This window comes from Alnus glutinosa, chromosome 13, assembly GCF_958979055.1.
Source record: "Alnus glutinosa chromosome 13, dhAlnGlut1.1, whole genome shotgun sequence".
Classification (NCBI taxonomy): domain Eukaryota; kingdom Viridiplantae; phylum Streptophyta; class Magnoliopsida; order Fagales; family Betulaceae; genus Alnus; species Alnus glutinosa.
In genome coordinates this window covers 8,666,527-8,690,044 of record NC_084898.1, presented here as the reverse complement: position 1 = coordinate 8,690,044, position 23,518 = coordinate 8,666,527, and the positions used below count along the sequence as shown (strand labels likewise).

General features: G+C 38.7%; 2 protein-coding genes and 1 pseudogene across 2 annotated transcripts; 1 reads left to right on the top strand and 2 right to left on the bottom strand.

Moving 5' to 3' along the window:
- The first annotated feature begins 1,170 nt into the window (after positions 1-1,170).
- On the top strand, positions 1,171-16,259 carry LOC133853645 (uncharacterized). Its single transcript, XM_062289639.1, has 2 exons — positions 1,171-2,984; positions 15,954-16,259. The coding sequence occupies exon 1, from the start codon at positions 1,560-1,562 to the stop codon at positions 2,667-2,669; it is 1,110 nt and encodes a 369-aa protein (XP_062145623.1). The 5' UTR covers positions 1,171-1,559; the 3' UTR covers positions 2,670-2,984; positions 15,954-16,259.
- Positions 16,260-18,387: 2,128 nt separating this feature from the next.
- LOC133854719 (amine oxidase [copper-containing] gamma 1-like) lies at positions 18,388-20,462 on the bottom strand. Its single transcript, XM_062290975.1, has 2 exons — positions 20,172-20,462; positions 18,388-18,647 (listed from the first exon to the last, which is right to left on the bottom strand). Exons 1-2 carry the CDS (start codon positions 20,387-20,389, stop codon positions 18,437-18,439), a joined length of 429 nt encoding a protein of 142 aa, XP_062146959.1. The 5' UTR covers positions 20,390-20,462; the 3' UTR covers positions 18,388-18,436.
- Positions 20,463-20,909: 447 nt separating this feature from the next.
- Positions 20,910-22,844, bottom strand: LOC133853873 (amine oxidase [copper-containing] gamma 1-like; annotated as a pseudogene).
- Positions 22,845-23,518: the final 674 nt, after the last annotated feature.

Genomic DNA, 23,518 nt, shown 5'->3' with positions numbered 1-23,518 from the left:
TGGGAAAAACTCCATGTTATGGAAGGGAGACCATGGTTATTCGATGGGAACCTTGTGGCCATTGCAGAATTTGATGGGTTTACACCCCCTACTCAGATGGTTTTTGAGAAGGCTGCATTTTGGGTTAGGATGTATAATCTCCCACTGGCTTGCATGGGATCGACAATAGGGCATCAAATTGGTGCCACGGTTGGAACGGTGGAAGAAGTTGAAGTCAATGAAGGGGAGGAAGCGTGGGGGGAGTATCTCCGGGTTCGTATTGTCATTGATCTCACCAAATCCCTGGACAGGGGGTGGAAGATCAATATTAAGAATAAATCTATCTGGGTTACGTTCAAGTACGAAAAGCTTCCGAACTTCTGCTACCAATGTGGAGTGGTTGGTCATGGTAGAGATGGTTGTAAAGCTCAAGGAGTTCAGAGTAATGGAGGTTTACCGGGAGATAACCCGTTTGGCCCATGGCTTAAGGTACCTTCTGTTTTCCGTAAATGGCGAGGTGGAGAAGATTCTAAGGAGCAATGGAAAGGAGAACATGGGCATCAACAAAGACGTGAAGGGAATACCAAGGATCGCACTGCAGACGTTGATCGATACGATGACGGTGACGTTCAACGCAGTCCAAACCCTACACTGCATGCAAGGCGGCGTTCTTTTTTGTAAAGTCCGGATTCTTCGGAAACTGATCGGAAAGGGCATGAGTCATGGGGGAGGAAATCTAGGCGGGTGATGAGCCGGAGATGTAATGAGGTTTCCATAAACAGCTCAACTCATTTAAGTGGAGATTCGCAGGAGAACCGTTATGGAGAAAATATGACTGTTGCGGAAGTAGCAGAAGACCATAATGAAAATTACCAACTCAAAGGGGCAAGAGGCGTTACAACTGGAGGGGGAGATAAATTGAAAAATATTCCAGCTGGAGGAAAGCAAGGGGCAATTTTGGAAAACAGTCAGGCTCATGGGGCATCTCCACGCTATGTGGGAAGTTGGGACTCCAAGTTGGGTCAGATGAGGTGGCAAGAGGTTGGAGATGGGCTGCATGAAGTCCAACTGGCTTGGGATCCTACTGCCACGTCCTATTTTCCCAAAGTTACATCTAGAGGCCCTATCATAGAAAACACGTGTCCCTCAAGTAAACCACAATACGGTTTATCTAAAACAGTGCATGAGGGGTGCTCTGTTCCTCTGCAAAGACACTCTCCAGAAAATTCTAGCACTGCATCGCAAGGAGTAAGTTTGAAGGAAGCAGGTAGTTGTCATCTTCCCAATGTGACAAAGAGGACAAGAAACACTGACATTCAGGCCCAACAGGAAAGGGATGCAGCTACTCAAGCCAAGGTGGGGTATGTCTCGCGCCCTACATGGAAGAAGAAAACACGGCTGACTCACCATGAAGCGAGTCTAGAGATTCACGAGGAAGAGAAGGTTGGAAAAAGAAAGGGGGAGAAGACGATTGAGGAGGCAGAAGCGGGCTCAAACAAAAAAGGTAGGATCAATGATGTTAACCTCGTACAGGATTCAACAATTCAGGCAGTGGCTGTTGCACAGCCCCGCCTTTCCCAATGATTGTATTGAGCTGGAACTGCCGGGGGCTTGGGAACCCCTGGACAGTTCGAGTCCTTCATCGAATGGTGAAGGAAAAGAGACCCAGTTTGGTCTTCCTTATGGAAACCAAGCTAAACAGGAAGAAAATGGAGTCTATTAAAACTAGGCTTGGCTATGATGGAATTTTCGTGGTGGATAGCCATGGGAAAAGTGGAGGTCTAGCACTAATGTGGAAGTCATACATTTTGATTACAATACAGAATTACAGTAGACGACATATTCATGCTATTATACAGTTGGATAGCACCGCAAAAGAGTGGAAATTTTCAGGCTTCTATGGCCACCCTGAAGTGGCTAAGAGACCAGGTTCATGGTCTCTTCTCAGACATCTTGGTACTTTGGCTCCGGATCCATGGTTATGTGTAGGGGACTTCAACGAAATAATTTCTGCTGTTGAAAAATCAAGCAAGACCATTAGGCCCCAGGGTCAAATGCAAGCCTTTCGTCAAGCTCTGGAGGACAGTGGCCTGGCTGACTTGGGATTCACAGGGCTGAAATTTACTTGGTCCAATGGGAGAAGTGGCGGAGATTTCACGATGGAAAGACTGGATAGGGCTGTAGCAATTATGGGGTGGAATGAGTTGTTTGATGTGGTGGAAGTGTTTGTTCTAGCCCGAACTCAGTCTGACCATCATCCAATTATGGTGGACTTCTCTAGCACTAAGGATATACAGTGGAGTAAATGTAGACATTTCAAATATGAGGCCAGTTGGTCCAAGCAACTAGGCCATAAGGAAGTCATTAAGCAAGTATGGAGGAAAAAAGTTAAACATCCCGATCCCTGGAATAAAATCCAAGGAAAATTATCTAGGTGCAGAAGGTCTCTGAAACAGTGGGTGAGAAAACAGATCAATACAGTGGAGGAAAAAATTCAGAAGAAAGAACAGGATCTCAAGGTACTTCAAATGCAAGATCACGTTGATTTGCCGGAACTAGAAGGCCAATTAAAATCAGAATTGGACTCATTACTCGAGCAAGAGGAGCTGAAGTGGAGGCAGAGAGCTAAGGAAAACTGGTTGATGCACGATGATCGCAATTCAAAGTTTTTCCATGCCTATGCCAACTAGAAGCACAACCGAAGCAGACTGAAGCAGATCAAGGATAAAGAGGGTAGGATGTGCTCATCAAAGGAAGAAATTGAAGAGGCCTTTGTAGATTATTTCAGTGACCTGTTCAAGGCTGGAGAATCTCTGGAGGTGGAAGCCTGTGTGGAGGTGTTGGAAAAAAAGGTTATTGCAGCAATGAACCAAAAACTTTTGGCTGAATTCACCATCGAGGAGATTACAACTGCTTTAAATCAAATGTCACCTCTGAAGGCACCGGGGCCAGACGGTTTTCCTGCATGCTTCTATCAACATAATTGGGCCACTGTGCACCCTGAGGTATGTTTTGCAATTTTACATTTCTTGAACTCGGGTTGCATGGATCCTAGCATTAACATAACACATATTGCCCTCATACCAAAAGTTGCTTCTCCGGGTTCTGTCACGGATTTCCGTCCAATTTCATTGTGCAATGTTGTTTATAAGTTGACTTCCAAGGTGCTGGCCAATAGGCTGAAATTAGTGCTACCAGATATCATTTCCTGCTACCAAAGTGCTTTTATACCTGGTAGATTGATCATTGATAATGTTATTGCTGCATATGAAACTATGCATTCTATGCAAACAAGGATGTGGAGCAAAGTGGGATTTATGGGAATTAAACTCGACATGAGCAAGGCTTATGATCGAGTTGAGTGGAATTTTTTAGAAGAAGTCATGTTCAGGTTGGGATTTGAGATGAGGTGGGTGCAATTAATCATGACCTGCATTAGGTCTGTGACCTATTCGGTGGTAGTGAATGGAAACCCGATGGGTAATATCCAGCCGACGAGGGGAATAAGGCAAGGGGATCCTATCTCCCCCTACCTTTTTCTCCTTTGCGCGGAAGTTTTCAGCACTTTACTTCATAAGGCAGAGCAAAGAGGGGTCATAACTGGGGTCCCTACCTCCCCTAAAGGTCCACGTTTAAGCCATCTCTTTTTTGCAGATGATAGCCTACTGTTTTGTAAGGCTAATTCGGTAGAGTAGAGACGGTTAATGAAAATATTAGAAGTTTATGAAGCAGGATCGGGGCAGAAACTCAATTTGAATAAGACATCCATATTTTTTAGTAGAAATACCAGCAATGAGAAAAAGCAGGAAATTCTATCGCAATCAGTGTTGGCTGAGGCTACTAGAATTAATTCATATTTGGGGTTGCCTATTGTTGTTGGGAAATCTAAAAGACTAGCTTTCAATGATATTGTTGAGAGGGTATCCAAGAGGCTTAGTAATTGGAAGGTGAAGTTTCTTTCCCAAGCGGGGAAGTAGGTGCTCTTGAAGGCGGTCGTACAAGCCATACCAACATATAGTATGGGAGTTTTTTCAATTGCCAATATCTTTGTGTAAGGAGTTAAACAAGATGATGCAAAATTTTTGGTGGACCCATATGTCCAAGAGATCTCACATCCATTGGATGAGTTGGGAAAAAATGGGACGGTCTAAATTAGTAGGAGGGCTTGGTTTTAGAGATTTGACCCTTTTTAACAAGGCTTTATTAGCTAAGCAAGGGTGGAGAATCTTACAAAACCCTTCATCCATGGTGGCACAGATGTAACGCCCCGCTTTTACAAAAAGCGTAAGTGAAAATTTTCGAATTTCTACGAGACATTACTAACTTATCAGAGGTAATTTTTGGCAACGGAATAAATATAATATAAATTGGGAATAGGTTGACACCTCAGAGCTACTACTGAAATACCTCAAAATATATATATAATGAGCCAGTCAGCATAATTATACAAACAGTAATACCAGTCATGCCTCACAGGGCTAGATAATCATACAAGCCAAATATCTATATATAACCGGAGAATTATAAGTATTGTCTTAAGTTAGGCTAATGGACTATAACAGGGTAGTCCCAAAATATAGGCTATCCAGCCTTACAAAAACTGAACTAGGAACCATCTATGTGTCAGGATAGTCCTGATAATCCTCTTCTTCTTCATAGCCTGAACCATTACAAATACCATACAAAGAGAAGAAAATAACATAAACACTAAAGTGAGTCCGCTGTTTCCAATAATAATATGAGTGCTGATTTATTTAATTAATGCAACACAATGCAATGGCCATATAATCACATGTATATACAAAATATAATCCATGATCGCGAGTCATAGACATAAAATGAACATAAACGTAATCATAAAGCAATGACAGTTTTAAGGGTATAGTTTTAGGTATTTCCATTTTTCCACTCCTCTGTTGGCCTAGGCACGGTTAGCGTATTATTTGAAGCCTGGGCTTCCTCCCTTTAACTTTTAATTATTTTCTTTGGGAGCCTAGGCTCCTGAAAACCTCGGAATCCCTGGTGACCTAGGTACACCAGTTTTTGTATTTATTATTCTCTTTTCAGGTACCTCCTCATTCACTGAGAACCTAGGAACTCATGTGAAGCCTCGCGTACCCACTGTGGATCTAGATCCAGCAGCTTGTTATTAGACAGATTAATAAAAATAATAAAACATGCAAAGCCACATGCGCAAACAAGTAAATAAAGCAGTAAGCATAATATTATAGGAAAAGTCAACCAGCTTCGTCCTCAGTAAGTATAGAGATACTTACTAGTTTCTGCTCCAAATATTTTCCTTTACAACTGCATAACAACCATCATATGATGATAACGAATTAATAAAGCATTCTCATGAAATCATTATTATTACCATATCTCTTCCTAGAAATTGCAACGGCTACAGATTTAAACATGATCTCTTATTTATCTATTTTAATGCTTACTCACCAACTCTTGTATTAGCACTACTAGAATTATCCATCACATAACACACTTTAAAAATAAGGATACATTGTCATATAATCAAGCACGCATATAATTTTACTCTTCTTTAAGTCACACATCCTTATAACACACACCTAGATATTGCTCACCTCTTTTCTTTTAATTTATATATATATATATCAAAACCTCAACATATATATACTCTCACACTTACATTTCTTGATCCATTTTTAAAACACAATTTACCCATTCTAAATTACTAATCTCATGTTGTAAATACTCATCCACATGCTTACACATATACTCACATGTAAGTTAGCCAACTTTTCATACAACATGCATAATTAAAAGTAAGAGCAAGTCATGATTTCAAATAACAATAGAACTACTTGATCTTATGGGAAGTTTAAGGGAGAAAATACTCACCCAAAGTTCCCCAATAACTTAAAGAGTGAATGAGAGTTCCTGTCCAAGAGAGTTCCACTTGCAAAGCTTGGTTTCTCGGTCTCAAAACAAAGGAGGTTTCCACTCACACTCTACCACTGATTTTGTGGGAGAATGAGGGTGGTTTTGGAGCTTAATTGGGCTTGCTAGGTGCTGGAAAGTGAGGTGAAAATGGATGATTTTCGTGCTACTTCTACAACACTAGAGTGAGAGAGAGTTTTGGCTAGAGTTTTGTCTCTTCTTCATGAAAATCAACTCCCCATGCAACCTATATATAGCACTCTTGAAGGGCTGAGATTTAACCAAAAAATCATCATCTCAATGGCCAGATTTGAGCCAGCCAACACCTCAAATCCATAGCTCAAATCTCATAGGTGACTATTCCATATCTTAGCCCATGATTACATGATATCTAAGGAAATCTAGTTGGGCTTCAACCAAAATGGGCTAACTAGGCTAACTAAATATGGGCATGATCGTTTGGCAACAAGTACCACGTGTGGGTCCCAAATCATTAGGTGGAAAAATCAATTTTCGCAATTAGCGAAAACTGCACTGCACTGGGCGAAGTCGCTCGATCGAAAATAAAGTCGCTCGATCGACATCGACCTATAATCGCTCGATCGACCAGAAAGTCGCTCGATCGACTTCACTTTACTGATCCAACTCTCTACATGCATAACTATATAACTCAATTAGACTAAGAGCAATTCTTAAGTCTTATATTTATGCACATATTTTGATAACTTAAGTGAGTTGTCTTTCCCGGGTATTACATCCCACCCTTCTTACAAAAATTTCGTCCTCGAAATTTGCAATCATAAAAGACAAAATAAAGTCTAATAAGAGTCAAGAAATAATAATTTCTTTCTTGTTACCTAGTCATCTTCATCGTCAGTGAAGATATCCATGGATGGCGCCGCAGGGATCTCTTCTGCCTGATCAAAAGGAGCTTCCTCCTCCTCCGGCTGGTGTTCTTCTTCAGGGGCAAAATCTTCCATCGGAATATCCCATCTCATCTCATGATGTATCTGAGCCATCCTATCAAGTATTATTTCGTTAAGAGCCTGATTATTAAAGTAAGTCTGCTGCAGTAACATGAACTCTCCTACGGGGTCGAACACACCCAAAGGAATAGGTCCTAAAGCAAATAATCCTGGGGCCGCTGGCTGCTCCAAAGGAATATCAGCAGGTGCCGGTAGGTCCTCTGGAACATCAGGAGGTACTAACGGAAAACCAGGTGGCATAGGATTCCCTTCTGGATCCATGCCTGAAAGTCAAGGCAAATATATAACACAAATGTATGACATTTAAAAAAAACATAGCAAGTATTTTAATCAAATATCGCAAAGAGTTTTCAAACCTCAAAAAAAATGTGGATATTTGTTCCTCATTTCATGTTCAAGTTCCCATGATGCTTCCTCAACGTCGTGGTTTCGCCATAGAACTTTAACTAAGGGAATAGTTTTGGTCCTTAGTCGTTGCTCTTTGCGATCAAGAATTTGAATTGGCAGTTCTTCGTACTTGAGATTGTCTTGCACTTGTAGAGGCTCGAAGTCTATGATATGGCGCGGATCATGAACATGTCTTCTCAGGGTTGAAACATGAAAGACGTCATGGATTCCAGATAAAGCTGGCGGTAACTCGACTTTGTACGCCACAGGGCCGATCACCTCTTTAACTTCGAAGGGTCCTACAAATCTTGGGCTCAGCTTTCCCTTCTTGCCAAACCTCATTACTCCTTTCATCGGCAAGACCTTTAGGTAGACAAGGTCACCCACATTGAATTCCAATTGACGGCGGTGCTTGTCTGCATAGTTCTTTTGCCGGCTTTGGGCTGTCAGCATCCTTCTTCGAATAACAGAGATCTTGTCCTTCATGTCTTGCATCATTTCAGGCCCGATGAGATATTTTTCACCCACTTCATCCCAATATAACGGGGATCTACATTTTCGCCCATATAGCGCTTCATATGGTGCCATTCCGATAGTCGCCTGAAAACTATTGTTGTAGGCAAATTCGACTAAAGGTAAATATTTGATCCACTTACCTTTAAAATCCAGCACGCACAATCTCAACATGTCTTCCAAAATCTGAATAGTTCTCTCTGATTGTCCATCAGTCTGAGGATGATAAGCAGTGCTAATGTTGAGCTTAGTTCCCAATGCGTCTTGCAAGCATTTCCAGAACCTAGAAGTAAATCGGGAATCCCTGTCGGATACAATAGAGACAGGCACTCCATGTAATCTGACGATATCTCTAATGTACATTTCAGCTAACTTCGGTACCGGATCGGTGATATGAAATGGAATGAAATGAGCACTTTTGGTAAGCCTATCGATCACAACCCAAATGGAATCTTGGCCACCGGGTGCCTTCGGTAAGCCTACAACAAAATCCATGGCAATCTGATCCCACTTCCATTCCGGAATACTTAAAGGTTAAAGAGGCCCTGCAGGTCTTTGATGTTCAGCTTTCACTTGTTGGCATGCATGACATTGGGCCACGTATTCAGCAATATCTCGCTTCATACCCTGCCACCAGAATTTCTTCTTTAAATCTTGATACATCTTGGTACTCCCCGGATGAATCGTATATTGCGTTTTGTGGGCTTCATCTAAGATATCTCTTCTCAGTTCCACATCGTTAGGTATGACAATCCTAGTGTCACCATTCTCAACAAACCATCATCCGTGAAATAAAATCCAGAAGCGCTGCTATGATTAGCCTTCCTCACCAATCCTTGCACTTCAAGATCATTCTCCTGGGCCACTTTGATTCTATCAAAAGTTAGAGGATGAATAACCAAAGTTGCTAAGACTGCTTGCTCCTCCGCAACGTTCAGTTGAATCACTTCTAGACGTTGAGCCAGTTGATCTGGGGTGGTGATAGAACTTAAGATTATACCGCACGACTTCCTACTTAACGCATCTGCTACAACGTTTGCTTTCCCCGGATGGTACATGATATTGCAATCGTAATCCTTGATTAACTCAAGCCACCTTCGCTGCCTCATATTCAATTCTTTTTGTGTGAAAATGTACCTGAGACTCTTGTGGTCGGTGTAGATCTCCACTGTCTCTTGAAGTAGGTAATGTCTCTAAATCTTCAACGCATAAACGATGGCTGCAAGTTCCAAATCATGCACAGGATAATTTCTCTCGTGGTCCTTCAGTTGTCTCGACGTGTAGGCGATCACCTTGCCTTGCTGCATGAGCACGCAACCTAGGCCTTGAAGAGATGCATCGCTAAAGATAACGAATTTCTCTGACTCCTTGGGAAGGGTCAGGACAGGTGCAGATACTAACCTTTGCTTCAGCTCTTGAAAGCATTCCTCACATTCATCGCTCCAGATGAAATGAGCATTCTTCTTCGTCAATGCAGTTAAAGGCCTTGAAAGTTTAGAAAAACCTTCAACAAATCTTCGGTAGTATCCCGCAAACCCTAAAAAACTCCGTATCTCATTTACATTCGATGGTCGCTCCCAATTGGTCACTGCTTCAATCTTTCTTAGGTCAACTGCTACTCCATCTTCCGAAATTACGTGACCTAAGAACGAGACTTCCTTCAGCCAAAACTCGCACTTCTTAAGCTTAGCAAAAAGCTTCTTCTCTCTCAAGATGCTCAGCATTGTCCTCAAGTGCTCTTCGTGATCTTTGCTAGTGGCAGAATAAACTAAGATGTCATCTATGAACACCACCACAAACTGGTCAAGGTACTTGTGAAACACTCGATTCATTAAATCCATGAATACAGAAGGTGCATTAGCCACTCCAAATGGCATGACTAAGAACTCGTAATGTCCATAACGCGTACGTATTGCCGTCTTCGGAATGTCTGCTTCCTTTACCTTAAGCTAGTGATACCCCGATCGAAGGTCGATCTTGGAGTATACCGTAGCTTCCTTCAATTGGTCAAATAGATCGTCAATCCTTGATAACGGATACTTGTTCTTGATTGTTACTCGGTTGAGTTCGCGATAATCAATGCACATACGCAAGGATCCATCATTCTTCCTTACAAACAGAAGGGGTTCTCCCCATGGTGAGACGCTAGGGCGAATGAAACCCCGGTCTACCAAGTCTTCAAGTTGCTTCTTCAGCTCCTTCAATTCTGATGGAGCCATACGGTATGGTGCTTTATGAATGGGTTGAGTTCCTGGCATCATATCGATAAAGAACTCAATTTCTCGATCAGGTGGCAACCCAGTTGAGATCTCGGCGAAAACGTCTGGATATTCGCGCACTACAGGTATATCTTCCAGCTTACGTTCTTCTTCCGACTCAGCCCTGACATAGGCTAAAAATGCTTGTGCACCACAGCTAATGCTTCGCCTTCCTTGAATAGCAGAAAGAAGAGGTGGAGTGGCTCGTACTCGAGATCCACAGAATTTGAATTCCTCTTCGCTTGGAGAGCGAAAGACAACTTCTTTCTTTCTACAGTCGATATTGGCATAGTGCTTCGACAACCAGTCCATTCCTAGAATTACATCAAAACCTAACATTTGAAATATGGCTAGGTTTGCTGGTAGAACTCTATCTCCTATGACGATAGGGCAGTTATCAATGGATTTCCTACAAGTAACTATATTCCCAATAGGTGTGGATACAGTTATACTTTGGTTCAAGGGTCGAGGAGTCATGCTACATAATTTAACGTATGTAGATGATATGAAAGAATGCGTTGCACCTGAATCAAAAAGAGTACTCGCTACTTTACCAAAAAGAGGAATGGTACCTGTTACCGCATCCGCATCCTCTTCGTCACCTTCGACTCCTTCTTCTCCTCCGGGCATAAGAGAATACACCCGTGCCTGAGTTCCGCTTCCTTGAAGTTTCGCTCCTCCCGCAGCATTCATAGGGCAATCCTTCAGAAAATGCCCCGGCTTTCTACATCTAAAGCAGGTGGACGTTCCCTGTCTACAATCTCCTTCGTGAATACTTGAACATTTGCTGCAGACAGTCTTCTGATTCGAAAAGTTCTTTCCCAGGGTAGGCTTGGAGCCACTTCCAACAGCCTGCCTCTTGACTGGGCGTGTTATCTGCTGCTTCGAACGTCTCTTCAATTCATATGCTGCAGCTGATTCCCGTATTCCTCTTTCAGCTAGGGACGCAACTTCTACCAATCTAGCATATTCCTTTATTTCCAAGCAGATCACTCTTTCTCTGATGCGAGGGTTAAGGCCATTCTCGAATCATTCCGCTTTCGTTTCTTCGTCAGGGATAAGATTGGCTGCGAACCGAGCTAACTCCATGAATCTGGCGGAATATTGCTCTACAGTCATGTCACCTTGGACTAGATTCTGGAATTCTATCGCTTGCAGTTGCCTCTGAGATCGAGGGAAAAACCGTCGATTGTACTCCTCCTTAAACATCTCCCAAGTAATTACTGTTCTTTCCCCAAGCAGCACCTTCCTTACAGTCCACCATCTCTTAGCTTCGCCCGTCAACTGCAATACGATGTACTGAACCTTCTGCTCGTCTATACAACCGAGGGTGGTGTACAGTACATCTATATCTGTGAGCCAAGCCTCTGCAACATTTGGCCCTTCCGTTCCTTCAAAAGTTCGGAAGTGATACCTAGCAAAATCGCGTAATGAACAACCCACGGGTTCGGCTCGTTCATTGGGTCGTGGAATTCGTGATATCACTTAGGCTAGTTGCCTAGTGGTGTCAGCTATAAGTTGTACTAAAGCTGGGTGTATGCCATCATTGAATGGTGGCGGTGGAGGTGGGGGTGGCAGATCCTCCTCACCATTTTCTTCAGGACGGGGAACACGATTAGAGTCATAGAGGGGACGGCGTCTAGGAGGCATGATTCTGTGTTTTAAAGGAACAGTTATTCCACATTTGTTGGATACTAACATTCCTTTAAGCGACTATACAATGTTTAAAACCAAACAATAAACTAATAACCTAACTATTTAACAATCAGCCACTGATAAAGATTTCATAAACAAATCATGTTATAAATAATTGTAACACTCAAAATTACTCAAATAAACAATGATCGTAAACCACAAAATTCTAAGTGCACATATACATCTATCTATTTTATTCTTATTCTAACTCATGAAATTCAAATTAATATCTAGCATATACATATATATATATATACAAGCAAAAATACTTTTATGTCCCTATAGCTCTGTGTGCCTAGGTCTTATGCTAAGGTCAAACCTAAGGTCCTCAAAGCAAACTACTCTGATACCAAAATGTAACGCCCCGCTTTTACAAAAAGCGTAAGTGAAAATTTTCGAATTTCCACGAGACATTACTAACTTATCAGAGGTAATTATTGGCAACGGAATAAATGTAATATAAATTGGGAATAGGTTGACACCTCAGAGCTACTACTGAAATACCTCAAAATATATATATAATGAGCCAGTCAGCATAATTATACAAACAGTAATACCTCACAGAGCTAGATAATCATACAAGCCAAATATCTATATATAACCGGAAAATTATAAGTATTGTCTTAAGTTAGGCTAATGGACTATAACAGGGTAGTCCCAAAATATAGGCTATCCAGCCTTACAAAAACTGAACCAGGAACCATCTATGTGTCGGGATAGTCCTGATAATCCTCTTCTTTTTCATAGCCTGAACCATTACAAATACCATACAAAGAGAAGAAAATAACATAAACACTAAAGTGAGTCCGCTGTTTAAAATAATAATATGAGTGCTGATTTATTTAATTAATGCAACACAATGCAATGGCCATATAATCACATGTATATACAAAATATAATCCATGATCGCGAGTCATAGACATAAAATGAACATAAACGTAATCATAAAGCAATGACAGTTTTAAGGGTATAGTTTTAGGTATTTCCATTTTTCCACTCCTCTGTTGGCCTAGGCACGGTTAGCGTGTTATTTGAAGCCTGGGCTTCCTCCCTTTAACTTTTAATTATTTTCTTTGGGAGCCTAGGCTCCTGGAAACCTCGGAATCCCTGGTGACCTAGGTACACCAGTTTTTGTATTTATTATTCTCTTTTCAGATACCTCCTCATTCACTGAGAACCTAGGAACTCATGTGAAGCCTCGCGTACCCACTGTGGATCTAGATCCAGCAGCTTGTTATTAGACAGATTAATAAAAATAATAAAACATGCAAAGCCACATGCGCAAACAAGTAAATAAAGCAGTAAGCATAATATTATAGGAAAAGTCAACCAGCTTCGTCCTCAGTAAGTATAGAGATACTTACTAGTTTCTGCTCCAAATATTTTCCTTTACAACTGCATAACAACCATCATATGATGATAACGAATTAATAAAGCATTCTCATGAAATCATTATTATTACCATATCTCTTCCTAGAAATTGCAACGGCTACAGATTTAAACATGATCTCTTATTTATCTATTTTAATGCTTACTCACCAACTCTTGTATTAGCACTACTAGAATTATCCATCACATAACACACTTTAAAAATAAGGATACATTGTCATATAATCAAGCACACATATGATTTTACTCTTCTTTAAGTCACACATCCTTATAACACACACCTAGATATTGCTCACCTCTTTTCTTTTAATTTATATATATATATATATATATATATATATATATATATATATATATATATATATATATATATATATATATATATCAAAACCTCAACATATATATACTCTCACACTTACATTTCTTGATCCATTTTTAAAACACAATTTACCCATTCTAAATTACTAATCTCATGTTGTAAATACTCATCCACATGCTTACACATATACTCACATGTAAGTTAGCCAACTTTTCATACAACATGCATAATTAAAAGCAAGAGCAAGTCATGATTTCAAATAACAATAGAACTACTTGATCTTATGGGAAGTTTAAGGGAGAAAATACTCACCCAAAGTTCCCCAATAACTTAAAGAGTGAAGGAGAGTTGCTGTCCAAGAGAGTTCCACTTGCAAAGCTTGGTTTCTTGGTCTCAAAACAAAGGAGGTTTCCACTCACACTCTACCACTGATTTTGTGGGAGAATGAGGGTGGTTTTGGAGCTTAATTGGGCTTGCTAGGTGCTGGAAAGTGAGGTGAAAATGGAGGATTTTCGTGCTACTTCTACAGCACTAGAGTGAGAGAGAGTTTTGGCTATAGTTTTGTTTCTTCTTCATGAAAATCAACTCCCCATGCAACCTATATATAGCACTCTTGAAGGGCTGAGATTTAACAAACAAATCATCATCTCAATGGCCGGATTTGAGCCAGCCAACACCTCAAATCCATAGCTCAAATCTCATAGGTGACTATTCCATATCTTAGTCCATGATTACATGATATCTAAGGAAATCTAGTTGGGCTTCAACCAAAATGGGCTAACTAGGCTAACTAAATATGGGCATGATCGTTTGGCATCAAGTACCACGTGTGGGTCCCAAATCATTAGGTGGAAAAATCAATTTTTGCAATTAGCGGAAACTGCACTGCACTGGGCGAAGTCGCTCGATCGACATCGACCTATAATCGCTCGATCGACCAGAAAGTCGCTCGATCGACTTCACTTTACTGATCCAAGTCTCTACATGCATAACTATATAACTCAATTAGACTAAGAGCAATTCTTAAGTGTTATATTTATGCACATATTTTGATAACTTAAGTGAGTTGTCTTTCCCGGGTATTACACTAGGAGTGTAACAAAGGAGCTGATGGCGGATCCAAGTACAGCAGAAGTGATGGCAGCTCTATGTGCTATGCAATTCTGTAAGGAAGTAGGATTATTTGAGGTCATATTTGAAGGGGACGCAGCCCAAGTAATTAAGGAAATTAACTCAGCTCCCCCATTTTTATCCAAGATAGGCCACTTTATTGAAAGCATTCATTCAGAGATGTCTTGGTTCAAATCTGTGGTGTTCTCTTTTATTCCTAGAGAATGTAATACTGCTGCGCACACACTTGCAAAGGAAGCCACAAGACAGGAGATAAAGATGAACTGGATAGAAGATTTTCCTATGAGTATTAAGAGTATTGTAACTAGGGAACAACATGGTCCCTAGATCCTCTTGTAGGGTCAGTTCTTATTTTCTGAGTAATGATATATGAGGTACTGTTTTTTGTTCAAAAAAAAAAAAAATACATGCAAGAATATTTTGTTTTGAACCGAATAGACACATGATGCGGCGCCATGCATTTAGATGGAAGGAAGGAACATGTTCTAGTCTTGATCTAAAGAATCGTGCGTGATTTCAGAACCTGCAATAATTGATTTATGTCTTTTAATTGAATGATTATCAATTTAAAATTGGATATTCAATGTGTTTCAATCGATGGATACATCGAATGATTTGATTGAAAGATGATATCCATTGTGATTTGTTTGTGAAAACAGATACATTAGATGATTTAATTTCAATTGGGTATTCGTTGTAATTTATTTAATGGTTGGATTCATTGAATGTTTTAATATGCATTTTCTTTGGGACTTTGAACAATCAATAAGGCATAATTGTTTATCGGGTGTATGAATAAAATACAAGAATGTGTTGTTTGATATGGCAAGGTGGATTCTAAAACCTTAGTATTTTTTTTTAATTGTTCTTATTCAATTTTAATTTAGTTTATTATTTTGCTTTATAAAAAAAATCCCAAAAACTCGGCACTAGGTTAAGATAAAATTAGTTTATATAGAAATTAATTTTCGCAACACAATTCCCTGTGAATTTGACCTCGCACTCACGCACAACATTATATTGCAAACGATTCGTGCGCTTGCGAGTTAAATAAATTTGCACATCATTGCTAATAATGGACGGTAACGTACAATATGCGGGGCACCAGTATTGTATTGCAGGTCCCTAGGGATAGTGTCAACCTGCCGGGAATGGGTTAATATCCTGGATATGACATAATTCTCTTATTAAATCATACATTATATCTATATTGCATCCATAATGACATTGTCAAATGACAAATTGTAACCTTGCATTGTTGCATGTGATTTATAAATAACTGAGTTTATTACATAATAACCCCCCACAATGTGTATTATTACTCACTAAGTCATGGACCTACACTTGTATCTTTTCCACCTATGAACATGTGTTATTTTATAGTTGGACCACTTTAGATGTTGGATTCGAGATGGACCACGAAGCAGATGCAGCCATTTGGCGTAGTGATATCAATCTGGTTATGGCAATTACTACTTTTGGGTGATGTTGAAGGTCAAGATTTTGAAGGTCACTCATGGCAATTACTACTTTTGGGTGATGTTGTTGGCTTAGCATTTGAGGCTCGATTGTGTATTAAGAATTTTGTTTGGATCTTTTATATCGATGATTTGTATAGTGTGAATTCAATTAATGTAATAACTCTTGGTAGATGCTCTAGTTGTAATTAATAGAATATTTAATGTTTTTGCTGCATAGTATTCTCTTTTTAAAGAGTAGAGATACATAAGTCTTATTCCTCGTAGAATGAGACTGGGAGGCAAACCATGAAGTTAATTACTATTTAATTAAATTTTCGAGGTGTTACATTACATCATCCATAAGGTAACCTTTGAACCTCAAGCCCCTTTTTTCACAATGATTATACACTAACCTCATTTTTTTTATCAAGCATTTTGTGAATTTCCAGTATGCCATGCTGAGTTTATGATTTATCGCATTGGGTAATTATATTTTCCAAAATCATTATGAACATGTTCATGTTTTTCATGTTATGGTTTATTATGTTTTTATAGAGTTATTATAAGCTTTGGTTAAGCTAAAATGTGGGTTGTGTAGAAGTTTTGAGTTTTTCATGCATTGTGGTACCAATCGACTGTTCACTGCTTTTGACGAAACGTTCGACCCTTGTTGGTCTAATGCTCGACCTCGAAATCAAATGTTCGACAATATCCAGAGATTGATTATTAAGATTTAATGATAAATTAGAGTACCTAGTGCATTATTAGGATTTTAAGATGCATGGATAAGAACTCTAGATGTATTATGTTTAATATTAGGATATGTTTCGCAGTAGAGGAGAGTTCAAGATGTCTGAGATTGTAGATGAGAGATTGAGGTAAGTAAATGCTTACGGAATCGATTTTATTTGAGCGTGGGATATGTCAGAGGATTGAGCATGCTTTACCTTTCAAAATGATATGTCATGTTAGATTAGTTAGTAGTTAACTAATAGAAATGTTTGTTTGGAGACTCTTAGTTTATAATTGATGATACATGATTAGATTTAAAGATTTATTGTTAGAAATCTCAGATTAATTAATTCCACTTTCCGCTATAGTATACTTTGATAATTAGTGCAGCGTGGTGAATTTAGCCAATTACCAATTTTACTTTGATAACACTATGAGTAACACTTTAATTTAAGTAAATATAATTATTTAATTTTGTAAGCGTTACAGTATGATATTAAAGCATTTGGATATTTTAACGACCATAGAAGATGAACTTGAAAACGTGTATGAGTTCACGAGGAAATGATGAAAAAGATAATTAACTCTAAAATTAATATTTAACCCTGGTTTTTTCCTTGATTACGCCACAAAGCGCATAGCACAATGGCAACTATGTGCTAATTGTTAATTGTGAATTGTTTTTAACGTTATTAGAGCATTTCTAGTAAGCTCTCTATTTTAAATTTTTCGCCAAAATTTGGTGAAAAACTAAAAAAAAAATTAATTCAACAAACTCTTTATAATTTCTCTATTTTAGCTCTTGTCAAAATTTCACTCCAAATTTAGCTCACAAATTTCATTAGCTATTGAATATTTAATCATTTCTTTCTCATTTCACTTCACTTTTCACTTTTCCGGTTTTCCCCTCTCCTCATTTGCTAGGAATGATTGCTTAAAACTAATAAAAAATTATTATCTAGTTGAAATAGAGAAATATTTGAAGAGTTTGATATATGAAGTTTGTTAAAAATAATAGTTAAAATAACAAAAGTAGATTTTTTAAGCTAAAATTTAAAGAAATTTAGAGATTCACTAGGAATACTCTTATCGATGGAAGTTCTTGGACATGGCCACTGTATAAAGAACAATTTGGTTAGTGGTGTTAAAATGATAACACCAAGAGATTAAAGTTCGTGGCAGTAAAACCTTCCGTGTCAAAGCTTACCTGAAAAATGTGTTTAAGCAAAACTACTACTTCTTCCCCCTTTATTTTTTTGTACAATTTAAGCTCATTTCATTCATAATTCTCATGTTGATTGGCAATCTGGGAGGAAGACAATTTATGGGCTGAGGAGGGAGAAGATTACTCGTGGGAGGGCGATGCATGAAGCCTTTCCCCGGCCTTAGAAGGAGTGCGATGATGTAGCTGTTGCTATATTTCTATCGGGTACTTGGTCTTTTACCCAGACTTTAAGGGCACCTTAGTTTTTATATAAAATTCGCTTCATTTGATTATCTATCAAAATAATTCTTAACGGTAGGCCTTAGGAACTGCTGAAATAGTGAGAAACTGGTTAAAGATCCTGATATATATATATATATATACATTTATTCATGAAATGCATGTCGAAAATATGTACGTACATATGAGAAGTAGATATGTATATATATATAGGAGGGAGGATTAGTTATTCAAACTGAAGAAGAAGGCTTGCAAACAGGGAGGTCCTTCTCCACATTAGGTGGGATCCGAAGAATAGGGTTGCTCTCATAGAAATTGAATGGCTTTAGATCAAAGCTTGATGAGACGGTGGGCATAATTGGGTAATCCTCCTGACATGGTATGTGATGGAACCCTAGCGTGTACCACACAACGATGTCCTTATTCTCTATCCCTCTATCCCTGCAAAATCATCACAAAAATACTTTTTACCCATTATTAACTTTTAAAAAAATAAGAATTTTTAACAAGTAAAATTAGTTATGATTAAAGGAAAGCCTCCCCTTATAATTAGGGTTGAAAATTTTTGACATGACTTACGAATTCGACATAAACACGATAAAAAATTATAGGATTAAAGTTTAGACTAAACAAGTTGGCGGGTTAACCCATTTACCCACACGATTATAAACAGATTGATCTGCTAACCCGTTTACTTATTATTAAAAAAAAAAAAAAAAAAAAAAAAAAAAAAAAAAAACTCTTAAAAAAAGGAAATATCTTAAAACAAAAAGCCATGATTCCCCGGCATCCAAGAAAAAAAAAATAATAATAAATAAAAAAAATAAAAAAAAAATAAAAAAAAATCTTTAAAAACAAAATCTTTCTATAAAAAGAAAAATAATTAAAAAAAAAAAAAAAAGAAAGACGAAAAAGAACCTCTAAAAAAGTCGGGTTTTGTCAGGTCGACAGGACCCGTTAACTTAATCATGTCGTGTCGGGTAACTAACGGGTTAGTCGTGTCATATTCAAGTTGCGAGTTTCAACCCGATTAATAATCGTGTCGGGTTCGGGTTGGCAAGTCGACTTAAACCCGACACGACAACCCAAATTGTCAACCCTACTTATAATCTCTATCTTTCATCACTTTGGCAATTAAATACTCAAATTTTAAAAATGTGGTTAAGTTAAAATATTCATCTTTTAAGTTTTTTTCAATTCCAACACTCCCGGTTAGAATTTTCTATTAAGTAATATCCAAAATTCTCAAAATACCTTGTGTTTTTTTTTTAAAAAAAAAAAAAAAAAAAAAAGATTATAATTTTTTTAAAAAAATTAAGGCGTAGGTATTTTTGCTAATGCTGTTAAATTCTTATCAATACCTAAATCCTTATAATTTTTTTTTTTCCAATTAAAATAAAAAAGAAATCCTTTGTAAAAATTATAAAAAAAGAAATCCTTTGTAAAGTTGAAAATAGGAGTATAATATATCAAATTAGGAGCACACCTGATAGACCATGTTGCAAATAGGGCTGGCAAAATGGGTACCCGACACGACCCGCTAAGATCCGTGACCCGTTTAAGCTAGATCCAAATACGACCTGTTTATGTTAACGGGTCGGGACTTCAAACATGACACAAACATGATAATTTCACGGGTTACCCGACACAACCCATGAAACCCGTTTAACATAATAGGTCGCATACACGACCCGTTTGATCCTAACCTAATAATCTAAGCTAAACAATGTAAACATCCACAAACACTCGGTTTTAGGGAATTTTCATTCTATGAACTCCATATGGTATTATACATACAGATTACAGTCCATTAAATTTGGAGCTAAAACATGATTTACAAGTTATTTCACTAAATTCACTCAGATACCAATTTCTCAATTCATTCAATCAATTCTAGATTTGTCCATAGATTTAGCAAAGCCAAGAAAGCTAATAAAAAAAAGTTGATGAATTTCGAACACATACCACACGCCCTTGGCGGACTCGTCATCCAAATCACGCTGCTTCCTCGCACCACCGGCATTAGCACTGCCTCTACCACCACCGCCGTGATTCACTCTCAAGTCCAAACTCATTGGATCATTCCTCGAAACGTCCCGATTCGCACCGCTAACATCCCTGAACTGTGCGCTCCCCAGCCCCAATCCCTGTCCAAACTCTCTCATGCCCCCGCTGCCATTCATCGAGAACTGAAGAAGAAGAAGGGGTGGCGCTAAAGAAGAGCAGAGAGAGAGAGTGTCGCTGCATTGAGCCGGTCTAGCAGGAGGAAGAAGAAGAGGGGGCGGCGGCGCAGCGTTGAAGAAGAAGAAAATGGAAGAAGAAGGGGCGGGGCGGCGCGGCGCTGAAGCTTGAAGGAGAAACCGAGAAAAAAGAAGAAGAAGAAGAAGACAGAAGAGGGAAGAAGTTAGGGCTTTCCGGCCCTAACCAAAATTACCTAATACCTAATAATCTAAATCAATAAATCTAAATATCTAATCCCATTTTCTTTTTTTAATAATATAATATATATATATATATATATATATATATATATATATATATTATTAAAAAAAATTAAAAATTAAAAAAAAAAATTAAAAATTAAAAAAAAAATAAGAAGAAGAAGAAGGTGTAATCGTGTCTGGCGGGTCACCCGTGATTCGACCCGCCAAACTGAGATAAACGAGTCATAAACTAGTCGATCCGTTTATGACCCAAACTCGTTTAAGATAGACCAAATCCAGTTAATTTCATGCCGGATTGTCGGGTCATGTCAAAATTTCCAGCCTTAGTTGCAAGAGTGTCTTCCCCTTGGCTCTGGTAAGCGAACAACCCGCCGGCCCACTGCTCACTCCGGTTATAGGGAGTGACCCATATCTGGTTGTTTATGGAAGCACCCCTCTTATGGGGAGGGTCGTCAAGATCAAGCAAGCTAGCCGTCGTGGCACCGGGAACCACCTTATATCCAACCGGTTTCCGACCCGGGTCTTCTTTGACGGGTTAGTGACGTGGAACTCAGACGTGTCATAGAGTTTGAGCTTAATTTGTGCATCCTTCTCAGTCTTGGCCACATTTCTGACGGCTTTCAGGTAGCTTTTCCTTGGTGACTCGCCGGCTGAGGTCTGCTCCTTCTTAATGTTGACCTTAACAAAGGAGTTATCTGAGCCGTCGATCTCCATATCAAGGTGGAACGTGACGTAGTGGTCGTGAATAACGCCGATGACATTTTCGGACAAAAGGGTGCCGTATATATTTTCTCCGTTGGGAATCTGGTTTATGTTGTCGTAGGCGACACCTTTCACCATCAAAATACCACCAAGTCCAACCTGGGATAAACAAGGAAAAAGTTGCACGTGTTACGTCATTCAACACCATCCCCACTTGCTAAACAAGACAAAAGAAGAAAAGTAGGATCACTCATTGCGTGCCAGATATTTCTTTTGGGAATCATGGACAAAATGCAGAGCAGTGATCGGCGGGGACGTTTTACCGTCCCTGCCCGCTCATTTTAATTAAAAAATAATTTTTTTAAAAAAAAATGATTTTTATGTGACATCATAAGTTATTTTTTTGATAAAAAAATTACTTTTTAATTAAAAAAGCCGGTTGGGGACCCTAAAACGTTCCAAAAAATAATTTCTCCAAAATGCATTTAAATCCAATCCAGTTCAAAAGAACAGGAAAGATTTCGTTAGTGTTATTTTATGGTAAATTTGTTTATAAAAATATAAAAAAATAATTTTATCCTTCAAATAAAATTAACTGAATTCTCTCTAGTTCAAATTTTTTATCCAGACAAAATATAATGAAATCTTCAAGAAATATGCCCAAAAAAAAAATTAAAAAAGATTCAAGAAAGATGCCCATCAATTTAGTTTTAATCTTTTTCTATGCATATTTTCTATCACTCATTTGGGTGCTCCACCTCTTTGTTTCAGTAGTTTTTTAGAATTTTTATTATTATTATTATTAATTTGATTGGTAATGAAATGCTAAAATAGGCACTTTTTGATTGTCTGTAATTTGACCATAGAAAAAGAATTGTTGAGCCTTGAAGACCCAATCAATTAGATTAGCCCCATCGAATTTTGGGAATTCTAGCTGAACAACTTTGGCCTGTATTCCTCCCCCATTCGGAACTGTAGGGTTAGTGGTTTCACCCATAGGCTCCACGGGAATGGGGTTTTTGTTGTTTTGGCCACCAGTCTCTCCTGGGACAAGTTCTTTGTTGGGCTTTATAGGTTGTGTGACTAGTCTCCCTAATTTTTGAGGATCTCCACAAGTATGGTGTGGGTGCTGGTATGGAACACAGTAGTATTGGTTTGGAACGCAATGGTGCTGGCCTTGAAGTCTTTGTACTCTTCACGAAATTTAGTTAGAGAATTAGCTAACTAGGAGACTCTTGTACCTTCCATCATAGTCGCAAGAAAGGTGTTCTAATACTACTTGTTAAGGGCCTGATTATTTGTAGGATAATGAGTCTAGAATTAAAAAAATGAGTTTAACATTTCAAGTGGTCAATTCCTCCTCCCACTCTAACACATGATTAAGAGATAAAAACTCTAGATAATTTTTTGTACTTGATTAATGTGAACCACTAACATATTTACTTGCCTCAATATTTGACCCACTACTAGGAATAACTGACCCATAACCCATTACATGTGTACGTAGCCCACTAGCCCATCATTTCCAATACAGGAAAATGCCTAGCTACACGCACAAGCTAGCAGGTTTCCGTACTGCCTACTGGAAACCTATGCCCTCTCCCTGCCGAATGGAACATCCCGCAGCCAATCAGACCAAACCTTATCACTTCCTACACGTTCACTTCACTTCATTCTATCACTTTGATCACTTCCCGGCCTCTTCAGCCAAACCTTCACAAACCTTCAGAGTTCAGACTAACCTCTCAAACACTTCACACACGTACGGCTGCGCATAACAGGTTTCTCTCTAGTAAGTGTAAGAAATATGGGCTTTGATTGCTGCATTACATCAACACAACACTCCGTCACGTGAGAGTAGAGCCCTCTCATCTGAAGAGGTGTTGTGCACATTTTGTATTGTTGAAATAAAACTAACATTTCCCAAGAAAATGTATATCAGAAAAGGTAAACAGAATCTTTTAGATAAAACGTTTCAAGTTTGAAGACTTGTCATTCTTAATTCTTCCTTGTTTGTTTGTCCTTTTTCAACAAAAGCCGTACGTACATGCTGAATACTGTTTCGGCCATGTGATGGGATGCTAAGCATGAGAAAGATGAAGGTTCTAGAGCAACTCTCACTGCTTTAGTCTCTATATTTGCAGTGTTGTGGTTCCTACAGGCAGT

Excerpts from the sequence above, each read along its gene's own strand:
- LOC133853645 (XM_062289639.1), top strand. The coding sequence starts at position 1,560 with ATGATTGTATTGAGCTGGAACTGCCGGGGGCTTGGGAACCCCTGGACA.
- LOC133854719 (XM_062290975.1), bottom strand. The coding sequence starts at position 20,389 with ATGAATGGCAGCGGGGGCATGAGAGAGTTTGGACAGGGATTGGGGCTG. Across the intron at positions 18,648-20,171 it reads GAGTCCGCCAAGGGCGTGTG|GGATAGAGGGATAGAGAATA; the intron begins GTATGTGTTCGA and ends ATGATTTTGCAG.